Source organism: Petaurus breviceps, unplaced genomic scaffold, assembly GCF_028583685.1.
Source record: "Petaurus breviceps papuanus isolate PSGF00001 unplaced genomic scaffold, PetGlider_PUasm1.0 685, whole genome shotgun sequence".
NCBI classification, from domain to species: Eukaryota; Metazoa; Chordata; class Mammalia; order Diprotodontia; family Petauridae; genus Petaurus; species Petaurus breviceps.
This window is the reverse complement of record NW_027186455.1, coordinates 486,538-509,492: the sequence shown is the minus strand read 5'-3', so window position 1 is coordinate 509,492 and position 22,955 is coordinate 486,538. Positions and strand designations below refer to the sequence as shown.

The following is a 22,955-nucleotide window of genomic DNA, read 5'->3' as shown; positions in this document are numbered from 1 at the left end:
TACTTAGAATTTAAAGTTTTGATTTCTATATTCAGATGATAGAAGCATTCTACAGGTGAGGAAGCTGAGGCTTAGAGGAGGGTAAGTGATTTTCCCATAATCATGCTAAGAGTTAAATGATAATGATTATGATAACTAGTATCTTGCATTTTAAGTGGTAGATTCAATATTTGAACCCAGTTCTTCTGCCTCTAAGTGATCAAATAATGAATTTTATTAATTATAATTGTTTAAAAGAATATAGAATTTACTGTTACATAGCACTTTGCATGTACTAACTCATTCAATCCTCATAACATCCTGTGGAATAGATGAGGAAATAAAGGAGTGGAGAGGTGAAATGACTTATCCAAAGTCACACAACTACTGAGGGGCAGAGCCAGGTTTTCTGAGTCTAAATCCAATGCTTTTTCCATTATTTCATCCATTTGGATGTTTCTTGTGCATTGGTCCATACGTTTTAGAAGTTTAAAAATATGACACTAAGGAATAAAATATACTTACCTGATTAAATATTTCTTCTATTCCCTGATAATATACTGCCTGTTTGAAGGCAATTTCTTCCCTGTCAAAGAGTCACTCTAAAAATCAAATGCAAAAGGACAATATTACATGTCAAAGGACTTGGATTCAAATGTAGTCTTTGACACTTACCTATAAGACCTTGTGCAAGTCACATCTCATTGGCCCTCAGATTTTCATCTTTCAAATGAGGGGATCTGAGCTATCACATTTCACAGTAATAATCAGTTACTGAGAATATTCCCTCCCTTGATCCCTCCTTCTTTGTTCTGAGTGGGACAGAGTGAGTGGCACTGGATGATCAGTCATGGAAAGCTTGCTAGCTACATCAATCTCATTTCCTCGTCTTGACCCTCAAACCCAACTCTCTTCTAAATTTCTGTGATTTCTGTAAAAGGCAGATCCTTTTAGTCTCCCAGTTTCATAACTAGGTGTAATTCTCAATTCCTCACTCATAGTCAAGAAGTTTCCAAATTCTGCCAATTCTATCTCCCCCAAATCTCCCATATTTGTCCCCTTCTCTCTATTCACACAGCCACCTAAGTTCAGGTTCTCATCACCTATCACCTGGAAAATTGCAATAGCTCTTAATTAGTCTCCTGTCCAGGTTTCTCACCTCTTTAATCCATTATCCACCCACTCTCCAACGTGATTAAGAAGTGATAAAGCCCACATCTGACCATGTGTCTAATCTACTCAATAAACCCCAATGGCTCTCTATGAATGCTAGAATCTCTACTTGGCATTTAAAACCTTCTACAACCTGGCCCCAACCTATCTTTCCAAGCTTATTATTTATTATTTTATTTCCTAAATTCTACAGTTTAGCCAAACTGACCTTCCTAGCGTTCTTCACACATATAAATACACAACTAAAACAACTGAAGATGAATTATAAATTAAAGGTACAATACCATTCATTAAGGAGAAACGTAAAGAAAGCAGAATGGATTTATAGATAACACATTTTACTGAATTGAAAAGACAATTAACTTTTTGTTGTTTTTGTATTTTGTCATGGTGAATATCTTTATACAGATACATGACTCCTTCTGAAAAACTGTTACATTACTTGACTCTTCTGACCTGTTATTTGATTATGATTGTTTATTGAAAGGTATGTGATATATTTTCTTTAAAAGGCAATCCACCTGTTTGGTTAGCTATATTGATTAAATTAAACTGAATAATTAATTACTAACAAATATTTATTATTTATAAATTCATCCTATCTTTCAACATATACAGAGTGACTTTTCAAAAATAATGAAGCATATTCCATCACATTACTCTCACATAAAATATTATTTATAGTCATGGTCAATAATATTTCAGTGAGAGTAAGAAGGGCTTTTGTACCATTAACACAATAAAATAAAAATGTTACATATTTCATCTTTATCTCATCCTTTTAAAAATCTATTTTCATATGTATTTTATACTTCATATACTATAACCATATTCTATGTATATAACTTATGAATAAATGTACATTTATAAAGAAATATAAACATTGGACAAAGTGATCAAAATGTTTTTTTACTGATAGGTTACATGATAAAAAAGTGTGGAGGCCACTAGACTACATGACCTCAAAAAAAACCTCTAAATCCCTTTACTTAGTTTTCAATACAAATTGGACTGGTCTCTTCCCCTCATATTAAGAAAGGCATACTCTCCACAATAGTTCTACTATACTCTGCCCTTTGTAGGCCACATTAATTCTGGACACCACATTTAGGAAATTGTAATATGTTTAGAAGAGGATAGTGAGAATGGTGAGAGGGCTGCAGAACATGCCATAAAATAGCTGACTGAAGGAAGTATGAAGATAAAATTTAAGGAGATATGATGGCAGTCTTCATGTTTGCAAAAGAGGATTACATGTATTGTCTTTGCCTCCAGTGGGAAAAACTTGGAGCAATGGGCAGAGAGACATTTAAATGTTAAGAGGATTTTACTGAGCCAGTCTCTAACCTGAGAATGACAAAACAGTAGGTCAGAGACAAAATGTCAGAAATCAGGTAGTCCTTTAATTAATTAGTTTCATTATGAGTAACAGATTTGCAATTTGGGAATTCTTCTGATCAGAATTCCTTGAGGAAGTGAAGACAGAGATTATATACCTAAATCACTATAGGAAGGGAGGGGGGAAGGGTTTACAAACAATCATTTCCCAGGGTTTATGTGGTTCCCCAACACAAGCCTACAAGTGGAATACAATACAACAATTCTGGAATCCTGTGGGAACAATATTGCTCAGGTCTTTGGGGGTCATTACTTGGTGGATCACAAGACCAGAGTTCTATGAGGGAAACTAGTTCTACAAACTTTGATTTACTTCACTTAAAGTACACAGGCACAAGAATGCAGTGAGTGAGTGCATTGTCAAGGGTTTGATTGATCATTTCAAGTTGTGATGTGAGTCTGACTCACAAATTAGAAAAGGCGATGCCGAAAAGTCTATTGGTATATTCATTACACATATCATGTGAATTTTTATGAAAATCATAATACCTTTCACAGTATCATGGAAGGATAAACTTCCTAACAATTAGAGCTATCTCAAAATGTATTGGGATACCTCCAGAGGGAGTGAATTCTTCCTCACTGCAGGCCATAATAGAGGCCAACTGATGCAACTTCCTCATTTTACAAAGAAAGAAACTGAGGTCAAGAAAAGTTGTCACATAGCATCTAAATTTAAGAGAGGGAATTTCAACACAGATTCACCAGTTCCAAGTCCACTTTTCCCATCATACCACACTGTTTCTCAAATAGAGTATTGATTGAACTAGATTAGTTTTCAGCTTCAGGATTCTGTGATTTATGCTTATTTTGCTATGGGTTTCTGATGTTGAAGGATCTTCATCATGATGTGATGTGACTCTCTTAACTGTTAAACATAAAATTTGTTGTGACAAGGCAACACTGAACTGAAGGCCAAGTTGTCTTGTTCTAGTGTTGGATTCAACTGTCCCCTTGAATAAGTGTAAGTATATTCTGAGGCAGCTCTCAGAGATATGTTTATTAGGTCAAGACTGGTTAAGAATTTCTGAGCCAGACCCTTTCAGTGTCAAGGGTCAAAATTGTGAAAATGGCAGAACATGATGAATGAATGATAGAAAAACAGATTCCAATCCCTCCACATTTCAGTATTTTCTCAGGATGTTGTTCTTACTCTCATTTCACATCCTCTTCTTCCCAGTCTCAACTCTATAGTTAACTAATTCAACACCATGCTATCTTCTATTGTATAATCCCTTTCCATCTTGTGCTACCACTACTACCCATCTTTTGCTAAATCCCAACATAATTTCTCTTCTGTTATATGTCTCCTCTCAAGTGCTGTTGAATAGAGCTGGAGGAAGTCATACAACTGAGCTGACTGGGTATACTATGAATTTATTACCTAATCTTAACTAAGCCTTCAATGCAACAATGCAAACCTTTTGCTCCTCCCTAATTGATTCCCAATCTCATTCCCTACAGAAGCTGTTTCCCTTCTCTCACAGCCTCTCACACTTCCTCCCCCCTATGTTTCAGATGTGGAGGACCTAACTTCTTACTGCAGTGAGAAAATTTAATTTATTTAATATGCTCTCTCTTCTCTTCTCTTCATCTCAAAACCCCTTGACATTTGTCTCTTCTCTTTTCCTCCAGTTACTAATAATAAGGTAACTCTTCTTCCTGCCAAGGCCAGCTCTTCTACCTATGTCCTTGATCCTGTTCCCTTATATCTCTAGCAGACTGCCTTCTTTGTGCTCCCCCATCCTCCAACTTAGATCCAATTTCAACCTTTTCCTATTTACTGACTCCTCTGCTCCTTTCAGGGGCAGCTAGGTGTTGAAGTGAGTAGAGCAGTGGGCCTAGAGTCTGGAAGACTCATCTTACTCAGTTCAAACCTATCTTCAGACACTCACTAGCTATGTGATCCCTTGGCAACTCACTTAACCCTATTTTCCTCAGTTTTCTCATGGAGAAGGAAATGGCAAATCACTGCAGTATCTTTCCCCAAAAAACCCCAAATGTGGTCACAAAGCTTTGGAAGCAACTAAAAAACAACTGAACAACTGCTGCTTTCAAGCATATCCAAGTTTTTCCTTCACTGAATACCCTATCAAGCTATCATCCTAAATTTCTTCTCCCTTTTTCAGTCAGATTCCTAGGGGGGAAATCTGTGTACGCTCATTGACTCCACTTCCTTTATTCTGATTTATCCTTACCCTTGGGAGGCTGACTTCTAACCTCATCAATCCATTACTCTTTTCACAGTTACCACATATCTTTTAATTGTTAAATATTATGGTCTTTTTTTCAGTCTTCATCCTTCTTGACTCTTTTTTGCAGCATTTGGAACTATTTGCATCCTTTCCTCCTATATAATTACTTGCTTTTTGTAGCACTATTGTCTCCTACCTATCTGAGCACTCCTTCATCCTCCTTACCTGGCTCTAACTGTGGATGTCACCCAGGATTCTTTCCTAAATCCTCTTCTCTTCTTTCGTGTGTGTGTGTGTGTGTGTGTGTGTGTGTGTGTGTGATAGAGAGAGAGAGAGAGAGAGAGAGAGAGAGAGAGAGAGAGAGAGAGAGAGAGAGAGAGAGAGAGAGAGAGAGAGAGAGAGAGAGAGAGAGAGAGAGAGAGAGAGAGAAATGTTAATGAGATATAAGATCTTCCCTGCCCATTAATAGGCCTCATATGGAGCCCATTAAGGGAAGCTTGCTTAGAGGAGGCTTGCTTGTAGGAAGGCTTTCACACCTCTTGCTAATTTCTAATTAGGCAGAGTCACAAGGGTTGTGATGCCTTCTGGATCTGAGAAGTATATATGTACTCTGAGTTGGTATTTTGCTTTGGGGCTTACTTATGAGAAGGTTCTTTTGTTTCCCTGGTCGAGATTCTGAGTGGTAGTATGTTCAGAGCTCCCCACCTAATCAGATATAAAGGCCGTCCCTATCCAAGGGTGTATATAAAGTGTATTGTTGAGTCAGGAAGTCAGAGCTCTGTCTGTCTTTATTTCTCTGCTTTTTCTCTATATTTACTTTGTATTTTCCCTGAAGTTCAGGGTGTTGACTTTTCCCCTAAACTAGTGAATATAATTTTAAAAGATTGTTGACCCCTTAAATAGCTATCTTTCCTAGTAAAACATATCTAAGAAGCTGTGCTAGCAGCCATCCTGGGTATGCCAGTATGGTTGCTGCTACAGTCTCTCTCTCTCTCTCTCTCTCTCTCTCTCTCTCTCTCTCTCTCTCTCTCTCTCCTTAAAAGGCAGCTGGTAGAATAGTGGTTACAGTGCTGGGCCTGGAATCAATGAGCTCAAAGCTGACCTCAAATACTTGCTAGTTGTGTGACCTTAAACAAATTACTTAACCTCCCTTTGCACCAGTTTCCCCTCAACTATACAATGGGAGTAATGATAGCACTTACCTTGAAGGATTAATGTGAGGATTGAATGAGATAATATTTGTAAAAAGCACTTAGCACAATATGTGGTGCATACTAGGCACTATACAAATACATATTCTTTTCTATTCCCTCCTTTCATCAGTGTTCAAAATGGCTTCATGGTCTTTTCCTCAATCTCACCCCTTTGCCAAACTTCCCTATTTCTTTTGGTGGCACTATTCTTTCAGTCTCCCAGGTATGTAACATTGGTTTTATCCTAGGCAGCTTGTTCTCCATTACCACACATATTCAATTCATTGACAAATCTTATCTTTTCTACCTCTAAAGCATCTCTTACATCCAACCTCCTTCTCTCTGCTTACACATCCACCACCTTAGTTCAGGTCTTCAGCACCATTCACACAAACAATTGCTATGGTCATCTAATTTGGGTCCCTCATTCAAATCTATTTCTACAACTAACCTTAGCACCCCTGACAAAGAGATTTTTCCTTAAGTTCAGAGCCTTTCTACTGGCAGACACTGAGGCTGGTGGATTGATTGAGTTTCAACACTAGTAGACCTAATGCAAATCTTGTACTTTATTAATATGGTGAACCCTGGTATTAGACAGCTACCAGATCATCTAAATATGAACAAACCTGCCTATATTGGGTAAAAAGGAGTGAGTTAAAGCTTCTATAACAATTAGCATTGGGATTGGACCCATGAATGGCCATTGCACTTCTAGCCATTGCACTTCTAGCATTAGGAGAATCAGTCACAAAAAAAGAAAAAAATTTTAAATGCAACCATGTCACTCCACTATTCAGTAAACTCTGGTTGCTCCCTACTTTGTCTAGCATAAAGTATAATGTCCTTTATTTCAACCTTCTAACCCCTTTTACAACCTGGCACTAACCTATCTCTCCAGCTTCATCATGGATTACTCTCAATCATATGTTCTATGGTCCAATCAAACTGGTCTTTTCTTCATTTCTCACATATAGTTCTCCATCTCCCATCTACATATCTTTGTTCTGGTTATTGTAAACATACTTAGTCTAGGAATAAACAATACTTGTTGGAAATCCAGGAAGTTTTTTTTGTTATCTTTATTTTACATTTACTCTCTCCTGAATAAATGGGTAACCTCAAAAGACTACAGAGAATCAGACAAATTCAAGCACTTTTATGCTGCTTCCATTTGAATTTCCCACCTTGTTTCTCCCTTCAGAACTGGGATTGGTCCCTGCTCTTCTGGGTTACAATCTTTCTGACCTGCCCATTACATATATGTTCCCTCCTCCCAATATGAGCTGACATGTGCCCCATGATGGGATAATGAGGCTCTAATTCTATTCAGTCAGTTACTATGCATGAGGCTAGTTAAGCATATGTGTTAATGTGACCATCCTTTGAGCCCCAGCCAATTTGAGCCAGTTTAGCTCAGGCCCCTTCCAAGGGTAAACTTACAGATTTCTTCAAGGTATATGATTGCATAGAGTGCTCTACCCTCCCTCCCTCATCCTGATTTATACCTTCCTATACTTCTGTACAACATCCACTGTTCTTATAGAATCTGTGGAAACCCAACTACTAGCATCTCTCACATGGTCAGTCACCCCCCCCCTTATTCCTGGAAGTACTCTTTCCACCTCTAATTTATAGGGTCCCTCACTTCATTCAAGGCACAGATGACTTTCTAGCTTTTCCTAATCTCTAACACTAATGCTAATACGTTCTCTACCCTGTTCTGCATTCATTCTCTACATATTTATTCTGCATATACTTGCATGTGTTCATTCTGTCTCCTACACTAAACTGTGAGTTTGGAGGGGAAGGCAGGCATTTCATTTTTATGTTTTTATCCCTAATGCTTAGCACAGTGCCTGTCATCTAGTACTTAATAAATATTGTCAGAGCGATTGATCTAGACTCATCCAAATTATCTGGTGCTATTTTAACATTGTTATCAATGACTCAGATAAAGGCATTCATGGAAGTCTTACTAAATTTGTTGATGATACAGAGCCAATAAGAAGAGCCAAAATCCTGCATGAGAAACTCAAAATGCAAAAGGATCTCAAGCAGGACAGAAAATTAGACCAAATCTAATAAGATGAAACCTAATAAAGATAAATGTAAGGCTTTTCCTTCGGTTCAAAATATTAACTTCACAAGTACAAGATGGGGAGAGGCATGGTTAGTCAGCAGTTTGAAATAAATCCAGAAAGCTCTTTAGGAGTCAAATGTATTATATGGAAATAAAAAAAACTATGAAGACATGACAATACTGCTCCTCTGCCATGACCATACCATATCTTCAATATTTGCATTCAAATATTCTGGGTACCAAGTTTAGGAAGGATGGGATATTGATAAGCTAAAAGACATTCATAGCAAGACAACCAGAATGGTGAAGAACCTTGAGACTATGTTATTAAACACTTACTCTGTGCCAGGCAATGTGCTAAGTATTCAGGACACAAAGAGATACAAATAAATGGTCATTTACTTCAAGGAATTTACATTCTAATAGAGCAAGGGTAGACAACATTGAAACAATGATATTCATACAAGATATATCAAGTTAAATGGAAATAATCTCAGAGGAAAGGTACTAGCAGTGAGTGGATTGGGACATGACCCAGTATAAAGTTCCAGCAAAAGGAGACTAAGAAGGAACAGTTAGATTGGTAAGAGGAGAACCAGGAGAGCAATATCATAATCCATTTGAGAGAGACTCTCCAGGACTAGAGGGTCATCATGAGCATCAAACAAAGAAGACAGAGAAAGATGAGGGCTAAGAAAAGATGATCAGATTTGTTGATTAAGAGATCACTGGTAATATTAAAGAGATCAGTTTCAGTTGAATGATGAGGGCAGAAGGTGTATTGCAAAGTGCTGAGAAGTGTTTGAGAAGAGAGAATATGGTGGTATCTAGTATAGACAATTTTCTCAAGGAGTTCAACCTAGAAGAGGAGGAGGGATAGAGGATGATAGCTAATGGAGATTAGTGAATCAAGCAAGAGCTTTTTTAAGGAAAGAGGAGACATGAGCATTTTTTATAGGCAGCAGAGAAGGAAACCAGTAGATTAGGAAAGAGTAAAGATTAGAAAGGGAGTGGGGATGACAGTAAAGGCAACCTGCTGGAAAATAAATGAGGAAATTGGATGAGGAATGCATGTAGAGGATGTTTGAGAGATGGGCTATGAGGAAGAGGACTGAAAAGGAAGCTTTTTGCAAATGGCCTAAATTTTTAGGTGACCTGTGAAGTGAGGACTTTAGCTGAGGGGGTGAAAGGAAGAAATGCCTAGGCATGAAGAGGGATGAAAAGGTTTATAATATTTACTGTGGTGAATGGGATATTGAATCAATTAGAGAGGTATAAAAGAATTTCCCTGTTGAAGTTAGTGATTTCTTGAGATTATGTAACATAAATTTACAGTGGACCCAGTTAGTATGGATTTTCTCTAGCTCCATTCAATAACATTTAAATAAAAGGAATTGAGTCAGATGGTGGGAGTAATCCAAGATTAAGATTTGTCAATGTGTGATCTGTAACAAAATGAGAGGGTGAGAGATTCTTAGAGGAGAGAATAGTATAAAGTTGAGTCAGTTCACCAAGGAACTGAAATAAAAAAAAGAAGAGAATGTAGGCAAGACCAGGTTGATCGCCTTGTCATTTGAGGATCAGGTAAAGGAATTAAGAATGTTTAACTTAGTGAAGAAAAGATTCATGGGAGAAACAATTGCTCTCTTCAGATAATTTAAAGCGCTCCCATGCCCCCTTGCCTATTTAATGTTAGGGGATGAAGTGGGGGCAGGCAGAGCAAATGAGTTCAGTTTAGGACAGGCTGAATTTGCTGTGTCAATGGAACTTCCAGGTAGAAATTCCTGGTGAGTAGTTAGAAGTGAGCGGCTGGAGTTTGGGGAACTGATGACTGAAATATGAGAGTGACCCAAATAAAGATGACCTTGAAACTGTCAGAGTTAATGAGATTGTCAATGGAGAAAGCATAAATAAAGGGAGAAGAGAGCTAACATTTTGGGGAGGAGGAAGAAGAGAAGGAGAAAGGTCCAAAGTCAGTACTCTCTGCTCTATAGCTGGTCTTTCCTTCTCCTTAGCAATGCATTGGGGAAAAGAGGAAAGGTCCTCAATGATAAGTCAAGAAACCTGGGTTCCAGTCCTGGTTTTAGCATGAACTGTGTGTCATTGGGAACATCACTCAACATCTCTGGACCTTGATTTCCTTAGTCATTAAATGGGTATAATAATACTTGCATGTACTTTATAGAACTAGAAAGTATTGTATGGAAAGTTACTTTATAAGCCTTAGAACATTATAGAAGCATAAACTATTCTTAATAGCATTGTTTTCTCCTTTCCCACCACCTGACTTACTTTGTACTTGTGAGTCTTCAAAGCTTGTGGGAGGATAGCTCCTTTTGTGCTTCCTTTTGCTCATTATGATTCCATCATTTATTTTATAGGACAGGTTTCTTTTTATATTCAAGGATGTCTTTAATTAAGTGGAACTGAAGGAAGAAAGTTTTTCATTCCTTGCCGAGACCTATATAGCTGGGGACCTCTGAGTCTAGAGCAAAGCCTCTTAACTAGGTGGATAGATTGCAATGGGCCCATGAACTTGAATATGGGGGAAAATTACATCTTTATTTTCACTAAACTTAGGTTTCCTTTCTATCCCATGTTTTCATTTTATGCATTTAAAATCACTATTCTTAGTATGGGCCAATTAGCTTCACTATACATGTGTCCATCACACACAAAAAGGTTAAGAATATCTGATCTAATCACTTTCTCATGGCAACCCTTAAAATATAATGACAATGATCATGATGATAGCTAGCATTAATATGGCACTTTAAGGTTTACAAAATACTTAACATATATTGTCTCATTTGATGCTTACCTAACAATCCTGTATTGACTATAAAGTAGGCTCAGTTATTCCCATTTTCTGGATAAGTGAATTGTGGCTGAGTATTTAAGTAATTTGCCCAGGATCACCCCACTACTAAGTGTCTGAGAGAAGATTTGAACTCAGAGCTTCCTTAGTCCAAAGTCTCACATTCTATTCACTATGACAACTAAAGAGAACTCTCCTATATTAGCAAAGATAAGTTATCGGAGTAACTATTACCTTTTAGAGAACCGAGTCTGGGGGCCATCAACATAGGGTTTTCATCTCACAAATGAGGAAATTAGATGATATGACTTCTAAGGTTCCTTCCCACTCTAAAATGCTATGATTTCATGCATGAGGTTGATTCTGGGAAGAATTACAAAGCAGGCACATTTCATATTAAGTGCCCTCCCCATCACTATCTCAGGTATCCATGTTCCTGGTCACCCAGGAATACCCACCAAGGCCTCTTCTCTTTGGAAAGCATACCAAACATTTCACTATATTTCCCTCCTATCAAAACTTATCTTGTAAAGTTAATATCTATTTGGAGACAGATGATGTTTTGAGGCCTATAAGTGTCATAACAAGTAGTACTTAACTTGGAGTTAAGACCTGAGTTAAAATCCTGCCCCAGATACTAGCTAGCAGTGTAACTTTCAGTAAGTTGATTAACATGTCTTATTTTCAGTTTTCTCATCTGTATAATGAAGATAACAATAGCATCTACCTCACAGATTGTTGTGAGGTTCAAATAAAATTATATATACATATATATATATATATATGTGTGTGTATGTGTGTATACTTACATGCAGCACTTTGCAAAACTTAAAGTACTAAATGAATGTTATTTATTATGATGATTATAATTATTATAGCCCATCTAATCCATCTCCTTCATTTTCTAGATGAGTGAGCCTAGGTCAACATAACACATCTCTTAGCCCTCTCTCTAAGCCTGGCTGGTCCTTCCCTCATGCTCCACTGACACAGGGCAAGGAGAAATCAGCATTCCCCCTTTTCCTTCTCTGACAATTTTGGACCCTACCTCTGCTACCATCTCTCCTTTAAAATTAATTTCATCCCATTTATAGATCCTTATTGCTGTCACCTATGGACCTCCCAACTACTCTTCTACCAATTACTCTCCTTCCCCAATAATTTGAACATCCTTCTCTACTTAAGTTCTCTATGAACTACTTGGACTCCTAGCTTTTCAGCATTAACAATTTCCATAATCACCTCTGTTTTCAGTCTACATTTGCCTTGCAAAGTAGTGATCATATATCAGCATCTCCCACACCCCAGAATCCTAATTACAATTCTTCATAGCTTTTCTTATAGCTTTTCACTAAACTAAACTGTCATGGAATTACTGTTACCATCATTAGCAATCTCTCTCCCCAACTCCAGTGCTGTCTCCAAAATGTAAAGTTATTAATAGTGGAAAAATTGAACCTGTGTTTGCGGGTATATTGGTAAATGTTTAACACAGCTCTCCAGTAACATTTGATCTGAATTATTAGCACTTTATCCATCACTTTCTTTAATCTAGACAATCAACAAAGTAATAAAGCAAGGCATGGTTTGTAATGTTTGCTGATTTCTGAGGCTCTGACTGAAATTTTAACAGTTGGATCTCATGATCCAGCTCCAGCACTCTGCTTCATGTGTTCAATCTGAATCAAAATCTCATTTTTCCAATAAGATTGAGAGACTGTAAAATGCCTGTTTTATAAAGAAAGGTTCTCTTTAAGTTTAAATATGAGGTTAACAAATCATGTTTTACAGCATTTTTGGTTCGCAAAGCCCTTTTTCACAGCAATCCTATGAAGTAAATAGTGCAACATTAGTTGACTAGAGTGCTTTAAGGTTTACAAAACACTTCAGTCATGTTATCTGATCCTCATAACTGCCCTCTGGGGAGGGTATTACATGTATTTTTTTTATTTTATGGATAAGGAAACTGAGGCTCAAAGAGACTGAGGAACTTGCCCATGATCATATATCTAATAAGTGTGTTCCATAAATGGGATTCAAAACCAGACCTCTCCTAACTCCAAGTCCAAAGCATGTTCCAGTATCATCAGCATTTTTAGGATGACAAAATTGGGACATACAAAGGCAAAGTGACTTGCTCAGAATGTTTAGACTCTGTTTAACCCTTTCCCATCCTCCTCCACAGATTCCTGTTATGGGAGGGGCTTTTATGGATTCACCAAATGAAGACTTTAGTACGGAATATTCCTTGTTTAGCTCATCAGCCAATGTCCACACTTCGGGGCCAAACCAACTAGAAGACCCACCTCGTTCTTCCAATGATGCCATCTTATTATGGATTGCCATAATAGCCACCATTGGGAATATTGTGGTGGTAGGAGTTGTCTATGCCTTCACCTTCTGAGCAAAACACAGACTGAGCAGCTGGTGAGCATGAGGCCTGACCCTGCTAAGTGGAAAAAGTGCTGGTGATCATGTGTGAAACAGAATCCTGCTGGCATGGACAGACAGTGACTATGTGTTCTTCTTCTCCCTATCCTTGTAGATAGAATTAGGCCATGCAGTGCCAAGATACTGGTTGCCTCATCATTTAGTTCTTACCAAGGTCTAGAAATGAAAGCTGGCAAACAGGGCCAGCCTTCAGTTTTTTACACAATCCTTTCAAAGACTGATTGTAGAAACTTAGTGCTAAAAATGAGTATTATACTTTGAAAATTCATAATTTGGTTTTGACAGGCAACTCTATGCCTTCTAGAGGCTCAAGCCTCATCTGGAAAACTAGGGAAAACAGATTAACTTGTACATTTTTCCTGCTTTTTTTCCTTCCACCTGGATTTTCTGTTCTTTTTGTGGATGGAGAGGGGAAGGTACTTAGAAAATAAGATCTGCCACCGAAAAACTAAGTTATACAGTACCCAAATATTAATATTTTGTGATAGGAGTAAGGATGTTTTCTATCTCCTTCTGAAAATTAGAGATTGTTGTAACCAGATACTACCTTAGATTTGATGTGGTCCAAACCCTTCATTTTCCAGATTAGAAAAGTGAGACTTATCCAGGTATTGCCTAAGATCACACAGCTAATCAACAGTAGAACAGAGAACAGAACCCAGGTTTCCTGGTTTCTCAATCACTGCTTTTTCCATTCCCTGGTTTATCTTTCAAGAAGGGAGAAACAGTCCTTGATAAACTGATTCAGGGATACTTAAAACTCTTCCATACAAAAGAACAGATGGCCTCACTGGCTACATTTAAAAGTTTGAGATGATCATTACATGATTTGATATCTCTTGAATATACTTTTGCATGCCTCATTTTATTCCCAACTGAGGGAATCATGCTAGATGAGGCAATTCCTGGATGAAAGAACAGGTCAAGAATTGCTGAGGGCAGAATTTCTCCCACTGAGGATCAAATCAAAGAGTCTTCCTCTTCCTTCCATAGAAATGCTGCTGCCCCCAACAGTCTCAAGACACAGACAACAACCATAGGAATGGAAAATGAAAGGGGGGGAGCCTTTTTCCAGGAACCTAGTGTTTTTTTCTCTCATTATTATAAGAGGGGCTACTATAAGTCTGCTATGTGGGTGTTGTTTGTGATTTAAGAAAATTAAAACACCGTCTTCTGCCCTTGGGGTGGCAATTGTTATTACAGAAAGTTTAAATTTGCACAGGCCATCATCCAGGCAAATGAAGGATTTTTAGGACAGAGAAAGAAACAGCCTAATTTTCTAAGTGACACCATTAAGGGATTGGTAATGAGAAACTATGGCAACAGAATTATCAGTATGACTGTGTCTGTAGATTAACTCCAAAAGAGAATTGGCTATATCTTGTTTTTACAGCTGGACATCCAGGACTGCTAATGTGGAAGTGGAGGTCTCTGAAAGTTTGCAAAACATGGCTCATGTTATTGTTATATTGTAACCACCAGAAAATCATCTTTGTATGAAGAAAGAAGATTTGGTAGGCCAGTTGGGACACAAGATTTATATAGCTATGACTGTGGATTATTCTCTGGATTTGTGGCTTGGCAATATTTTCTTATTGTTTTTTAAAAAAGATTATTTCAGACCTGTACACTACTATAAGGGAGGGCTTTCCCTAACCACCAAAGCCTTTGTTGTAAGGATCATTTAATTTATCAGCAAGCATTTATTTAATGTCTACTGTATGTCAGGCACTGTACTAGCCACTGTGGGTGCAAGGACAAAAGATTTTTAAAATTAAATAGTCCCTGCTTTCTAGAAGCCCTTTTGATCACTGTAGGCCCAGAGAGATAGTTCAAGTTGCTAATTCCCAGGAGACACAGTATCTTGAGACTGGAAAATCTCTCTGGGATCTGTAAATATTTGCCATTGGCTTGTTTTCCCATTTCCCAGGATCACAAAATCTTAGAGCAAGAAAGAGTTGAAAAATCCACGTAATTCAGCTCCTACCCAAGGCATGGATCTCATTTACAGCATCTCCAGGAAGTGGTGATCTAGCAATCTGCTAGAAATCCATTGGTCCTGAAAGTCTCTTGGAGTCCAAACTAGGTGGGAGAGAGGGGAATCAGGTAAAGTGGGAGGAAGAAAGAGACAAGGAAGTAATGTGTAACTCATAGCCTTTGGAGGATAACTTGGTAAATCAACATCACCCCCTTAATTATGGTTTTCTCCTGTCTTCTTAGTCTCTGTTAGGTATTAAGGATCCTTAGGATTTGGGGAACAGATATCAATAAAATTCAACTCCAAATATGATCCCACAATTTTCAAGTTCATATTTAATCCCTTCTAATTCATCAGGTAGACAAAATAAAGATGTTAGTTGTATAATAATGATAATAGTAATAATTATAACTAACATTTATATGAAACCTCAAAATTTGCAGAGAACTTTATATGCATCTTATTTGATCCTCACAACAATTCTGTGAGGTAGGTGCTATTATTATTATCAGTGACCAATTAATGAGAAAAGGAAGTGAGGCATGATTGTCAGCACATTTAAGCAAAGTGAGTTAGGGTTAGGCTATTAGGAGTGAGATGGTTCCTTTAGTTCAGCCTGTTGTCTTTTAGATGATAAAACATTACCTATTCCAACCAGATAAAGTAGATCTCTTGTTCAAATGTCCCTCCATTTTAAAAAGGCTAAGCTAACAAGTGATCAGAAAGGGGGCTTCAAAACCATTAGGTCCATGCAGCCCTGAGTTTAGGTAATTTGGAAAATAATTTGTGGATAATGGTCTAAACTAGGACTGGGTATATCATTAGCAGCTAATAAACATTAACCCTAAAGGGAAGAATAAGGCAAATGAGTGGAATTTCATAGGACCCTATGACTTACAGCTAGAAGACACCTTAGAAATCATCTAATCCCTGAACCCATAATTTTTCCAGGGAGTAAACTGAGGCTTAGGGAAGTTAATTCGTTTGTTTAAATTCACACAGAGAGTAAGGAGAACTAGAATTTGAACCCAGATCCAATGATTCCAAAAGCTTTATTCTTGAGTAGGCAGATTTAAATTCAGTATGAGGAAGGACTTTCTAATAATCAGAGATATCCAACAATCCTATGGGATGCATTAGAATAGGTAATGAGTTCCCTATCACTGAATATTCAGTTCCATTCAAGAACCTTTTATTAAATATTTATGGTGTGCAAGCACCAAGATAGATACTTGAGAAACAAAAACAAAAATGAAAGTCCCTTCCCTCATATTCAATTGGAAGGTAATAACATACACACACAAATAAGTAAGTATGAAGCAATTGGAGGAAGGGCTCAGGGAAATAACTGTAACAACTGGGAAAATTAGGAAAGACTTCAGTAAGAGGTGGTACCTGAGCTGAGCCTTGAGGGGTGTGAGGAGTTCCAAGAAGCAAAGATGAAGGGGGAGAGCATTACAAGCATCCTCTGCAAAAGCATGGAAGTGATTCATATTTAATTATCAAGGATATTATAGATTAGATTCATTCACCAAATGAACCTTAAGTTTTTTTCAAACTTTGAGATTTTTATCATGATACACAAGATTATTTATAGGATTGTAAATCCCCAAATGAGATCATAGATCCCAAAATGCTTCAGCTTTCAGGCCTTGGATCTTTTAGATATATGTGTCCTTTCACTTCCAGTTAGAGTTGACTGCTAGAGCCCGCCATGGATCATACTAAAACCTTAGAACTCATGAAGGTACCTCTAGTCATTTGGCACAGACCTGATCCCTCCTTCCTTGCCACTAGTGCTCTACATGGGGTAAATTGCCCCATGTTTCATAAGATTCCATCATTGGGCAGTCCTACATATTTCATAATCTCTGTTTCTAAGGCAACTTTTCCCCCTTTTCCAAAAGGAATATTTTAAACCATATATTCTTCACACCTCTCTTGCATAAATGTGTGATCATGTTTTTCTTTGTAGTTTCAGGTGATTGATTCCAAAGAGTCACTGGCTACCTTAGAATCATAACACTCTGAAATCCCTGAACTTGAAGGGACACCAGAAGTTGTCTAGTCTAACTAACTTCCTATTCATATTATTAATCATTCCCAACAAATGATCGCCTAACTTAAATGATGTTGAACTAACAACTCTTTGTGGCAGCTCATTCCATTTTCTAACTCCAATAATCAAGAAGTTTTTATTTACATTAAATCTAAAGTGAACTCCCTGTCTCTTCTATACACAATTCATAGAGTAAGAGCAAAGGGGGATTTGTGTTCCCACTACCAGATTTGGTAAACTACACAATGATCATGGACCAGAGACCATCGATAGAGGAGGCAACAAGAATTTGTTTGACTATAATCTCTTAATATAGAATACTTTTTTTTAACCTTCTGAGTTCTCAAAATGCACAAAAACAGTGAAGTGACAGTTTCTGAGCTGTGACTACAACCTTCATATTGATTCTTCTTTGTAATATGTACCCACCAAATATTCATTCTTATTACCCTGTTTCCCTTCCAGTCAAGGGCCCACAGATACCTATCTTTTAACCACATTTGCTAGAGCTGTTTCCATGTTTTAATTCTTCATTAGCACTTTCATCATAATAATGAGGAGCCTCTTCACCCTTTATCAACAATCTGTCACCCTGATTCATGTGTCTTTTGTCTTCATGTTTCAACCTTTGAAAACCATCTGGAGGGTTAGGTTGGTACCTTTTGTTCTTAACCTTGGAGTTCTTAACCTTGTTTGTGTCATGCCCCCTTTTGGCAGTCTGGTGAAGCCTATGGACCTCATTCCAGAATAATGCTTTTTAAAAGAACCTCATAATTGAAGGAAATGCTAAATTTCAGCTAGAGGCCAATTAAAATGAAGATGGAATTGTTTTCCCATCTCAGATCAAAGACTTCTTGAAATCTATCCATGCTTGCCATTCTAAGACAACTTCCTAGTCCCCCCTGCTTCCCCCTCCCCCACCCCACACACATTTCTCAGTCTGGAGGAATGTGCACACCAGGGCTGTGATAATTCAGCATAATGGTGTGTTGACTATTTCCTTTTGGGCAGTGGGGGAAACCTCAAGAAATCACTGAAGTCAGCACCCTACCTCCAGGCAGATGGTTATCTCTTCTTATCCAGGGACCCACTGGAGAGCTCTATTACCAATTAGCTGGGTTGGCATCTGGCCATTTTGAAAATAATTTTTAAATGGACTTCTTGGAAGGCAGCCAAACCACATTAGCATAGGATCCCTTTGTAGGAGGTTCATTAGACAGAGCCCTCATATTACAGCAGCCTTTGTTGTCTATCAGATTAAACAGGACAGCTCCTTTCTGGTAGTATGACTCATAACAAAAAGCCTCAAAAATGAACTCTGCTTGTACCAATGCTTCTGAGAATGATAATAAAATACAATCTCCAGGAAGCCTTCAGTAAAAGAAGCCATTTTAATGGCAACTTCCCAGAAATCTCATTCTGAAAGAACATAACAGGGAAGAATCTTCCTTCGCACTTGGAAAATAAATATATATGTATGTGTGTACATACATATGTATTTGCATATATATACATTTATATATGTGCGTGTCTATAGTGCAGAAGGAATAAACAAGATGGGAATCATGAAATAAAACATAACTTCAGTCAGAGGGAAGATTATAGAGTAAAAGGGTAAGATAAGACATAGTATGCATGAAAATTTAACAATTGAAAATACAAGCAATATGAGGCCACAACATAAGAGGTATCATAAGGCAAAATACCTCAATTTTCCAACATACTTACCTACGAGACATTTCAATCACTTAACTTCTCTGGGCCTAACTTTCTTCATCTATAAAATGAAGGGGTTGGGTTAGATGACTCTGATGTCTCTTCTAGCTCTAAATCTATGGTTCTTTTTTTTTTTTTTGCCTTTTGGAGGGCAATTTGGAGTTAAGTAACTTGCCCAAGGTTACACGGCTAGTATTTTTGTGTGGGTGTTAAGTGTCTCAGGCTGGAACCGAACTCGGGTCTTCCCGACTCCAGGCCCAGCGCTTTACTCACTGTGCCACCTAGCCGCCCCTAAATCTATGATTCTATGATAGGAATGAACTATGAGAACTATGAGGTCATGGGACTTTGAGATTGCACTTATTAAATAACAATTTATGGAATAATTAGATGAACAACTCACTTTTACATAAAACTTAAGGTTTGTAAGGTGAAGTGATTGAAATGTTTCCTGAATAGCAAACCCTGTTTTCATTGTTACATTTCATTTTACTGAGCAATGGAAAGACATATAGTGACAAACAAGCTGCAGGATATTTCCAATGATGACTTACATGAAAGAAGTGGCATAGAAGATGTCATCAAGGGCATGTGTGGTAGGAAAAGAAGTTTATCAGACATGTGTCAAGAATGAAGCATAACAGGTAACCAGTTTGGAAGCTGAATTGACATACTTGAAATAGTAAAATAACCAGAGGATAGCTTTTTAGTACCTTGGACAGAACCTATAAGGAGGACTTATAGGAAGAAACTAAGGAACATTCACAGAATGAGAAGGTACAAATGAATGGCAGTTTGCACTATTGAAAGGAATATCCACACATATGAGATCTCAGATCCACTGAAATATGTTTGACATTTATGTGATGCTTAATGGCTACAAATTTCTTTACCTCCATTAACTTATTGTGGTAAGCCTGGGGGGTAAGCAGGGCTAGTATTACTATTCCCATTTTACAGATGAGAAATCAAAGCTCAAGAAGATTGAATGATTGACCCAAGGTAATAAGCTTATGAGGAACAGAGTGAGAATTTAAAACTAGGTCCTTTGATGCCAAAACTAATGCTTGTTTGTTAGTTTGTTTTTACACTATTAGAGTCCTCAAATCCTTTAATTTTTATGACTAATACACTATTCTTTAGTGAAAGACAGGGCATCTGATCTAATCAATAAACCCAGAATCATGAACTTACAGCAAACTGTGACATAGTTGCATTTTCCCTCAGATTTCTTTTAATTGTTACTTAATAAAAGCAATCCTAAAGGAAAGAACTTGGGACATCATCTCACTCAATCCCTTTGTTTTAAAAATGAGAAAACTGAGTGTGAGGAATCAGAAGTGATTTTTCTCAAAATTTCTTCTCTGAGGAATCTTCTCTGGGAATCTTGCCAAGTGTGTTTATGTAACATTAGACCAACATGTGGATTTGATCAATTGGTCAGTTCACTGGGGAAAACAAATCCATCAGACAATATTTATTTGGCACCCTATTGACCCTGGGGTGGATAGAAGCAAAAATCTTCAGAAGAGCTCCTGTTAGCACAATTTTCCCAGAAATGAACAGACCTTCATTTGTCACCACAGTGTTTCTGAAACTGTTTGAAATGCCCTTTATTTAGTCCATAAAAAGGCCTAGATAGGGGAGGCAATATTTCCTGCATAGTGTATGCAATAGATACTAAAAAAAAAAGTACCTAAGACTAAGTGGCCATGCATTGAGATCATAGAATACAGTTGGGGTCACATTTGCAATGAATGTTAAAAATATAACTAAGGATTCAAAGCAGTAAAAAGACTTAGCACATGGTAAAATAAAAAATGATATAGGAATTATGAGTAGTGAAAAGATCACTGTGGACCAGGAAGACTTCAGAGGGTTTGATAGTTGAGCTGGGTCTTAAAGGGTGGGTAGGATTTCTGTAGGCAGAGATGGTTACTAACTGGGGGAGAAAGATGGGAATTAGAGAAAGTTACAAGTGTGGGGAATAGTTTATGTGAAGAAGAAAGGGATAGCACACTAGTGATATTAACAGAAAAGGTTGACTGATGCATTTTATAAATTTCTGCAGTTAGTCAATAGCAATAGGAAAGACTCTGATAAATTGACACACTGTGAAGCAGATTGGTGGCTAGAGTTTGTATAAGCTGGATCTTAGACATGCTCATAGTTCCCCTGTCTATGACCCTTCAAGAAATTCTCTCTTTGATACTCCAAGTCTGAGAACCACTCAGGAGGTGTGCACAGTTTGTTTATTTACAAATATACAGCTAGGTGTCATGGATTGAAAGCCAGCCTCACTCAGGAAGATTCGGGTTCAAATCCTCCTCCTGACACTCATTCTGTGACCTCAGACAAGTCATTTAACCTCTATCCATGCCTACAGGCATGTCTCTGTCTAAAATTGCAGAAGATTGCTAATCTGCTTTGGTAAGAGTTCTCTCATTGGGAGCTGCCTAGACCTATGAAATTCTAGGTGTGGGCAAAAATAAAATAAAATAAAATAAAATGATTCGTAGATATTTCTTTTCTTTTCCATAGCCCTAGGTCTTTTGTGGTTTTGAATGGGTTGAGCTATCTCTGTACAGACTGACATTCTACAGAAACTTTATTCCTGTGACAGGAAATGTGAATGACACATACAGGGAATACTGGGATTTGGTATTTCCCTGGAAGCTTTACTAGTTTATTGAATGAAAAGATATTTTAACAGTTTTTTGAATGTCCTTTCCTACTTAAATAACTGGGGAACTTCCCTAATAATGTTAATATTGTCTCTCTTTTTCTTGTCTTTTTAACTTTGTTAAAAAAAAATAATGTTGATTAAAGTAATATTTAAATGTGCTTTTATGGATCAAGTTCACAAAACTAAAAGGTTGTTTTTTTAAATGTAGACTATTTTTGTTTAGTTGGCTTTATATGAAGCATTTGTTATTAACCTGTTATTGTCATATTATAACAAATATTTTCTTCATAAATGCTTGGTACTAGTTTATGTGTAGATACAAAGCTTTCAATAAAGAACATGGTCAATAAAATATGAAAACTATGGAGTATCTGATGCCAACAAAAACATAGTTGAATCTATAGGGTTGTACATTCTGTAGCAATCAGGCACTGCCCAAGGATCCAAGCTTCCTGACTTCTCCATTAGTGAGTATACAAGTTATAGAATAACCACATTTATACAGATCAGTTGGGAATAAGCAGTTCAGGTATCCAGATGAGCCATAGATTCAACAATTTGGGAAAATATTTATTGCGCACCTACACTTGAGAAGATACTATACTCAGCTGAGGAAATACAAAAGCCTATAAGACTTGGTCCCTGTGTCCAAGAGGCAAACAATATAGTAAGAGAGATGAGAATACACACAGTTGTAATTTACAATGTAATGTGGGAGGAGCACAATGTGCTATGAAAATATTGAGATTGGAAGAGTATCTTCCAACTTGAGAAAGAAGACTTCCTGAAGGAGGTGGCAGGGGAGCCAGGCCTATGTGGCACTGGAGACAGGCCTTGGAAGATGGGAAGTATTTCAATTCAAGAAGGAGGGGTTGGTGGAGGTGAAAGGTACTCCAGGTATGGGATAGGATGACACAGAACAGTGTTGGATAAATTCAGGGAAAAGTGAGTTTGGCTGGAAATACAATAGGTGAAGAAGAGGAATGGGAAATGTGACAGATAAATTAGAGTAGTATCATATTTTGGAGGGTCCTGACCTCTAGGCAAAAGAATTTGGACTTTTTTCAATAGGTAGAGGGAATTCAGTGAAGATTTTTTAGCAGGATGAGATGACCAGATTTATGCATTAGAGGAATTAATCTGGAAGTGAAATATAAGGTTGGTTAAAGTGGGAAAAAATGGAGTAGAGAGACAATGGGAGAACATTAAAAGAGTTCAAATGAGAA

The 22,955-nt window shown here is 37.5% G+C and overlaps 1 protein-coding gene across 1 annotated transcript in view; it reads left to right on the top strand.

Moving 5' to 3' along the window:
* CUNH14orf132 (chromosome unknown C14orf132 homolog) overlaps positions 1-21,887 on the top strand; it is a 62,727-nt gene extending 40,840 nt beyond the window's left edge. The window contains exon 2 of the mRNA XM_069104243.1: positions 13,025-21,887. Within this exon, the coding sequence (XP_068960344.1) occupies positions 13,025-13,243 (219 nt within the window). The 3' untranslated portion in view covers positions 13,244-21,887. The remainder of the gene's footprint in view (positions 1-13,024) is intronic.
* Positions 21,888-22,955: the final 1,068 nt, after the last annotated feature.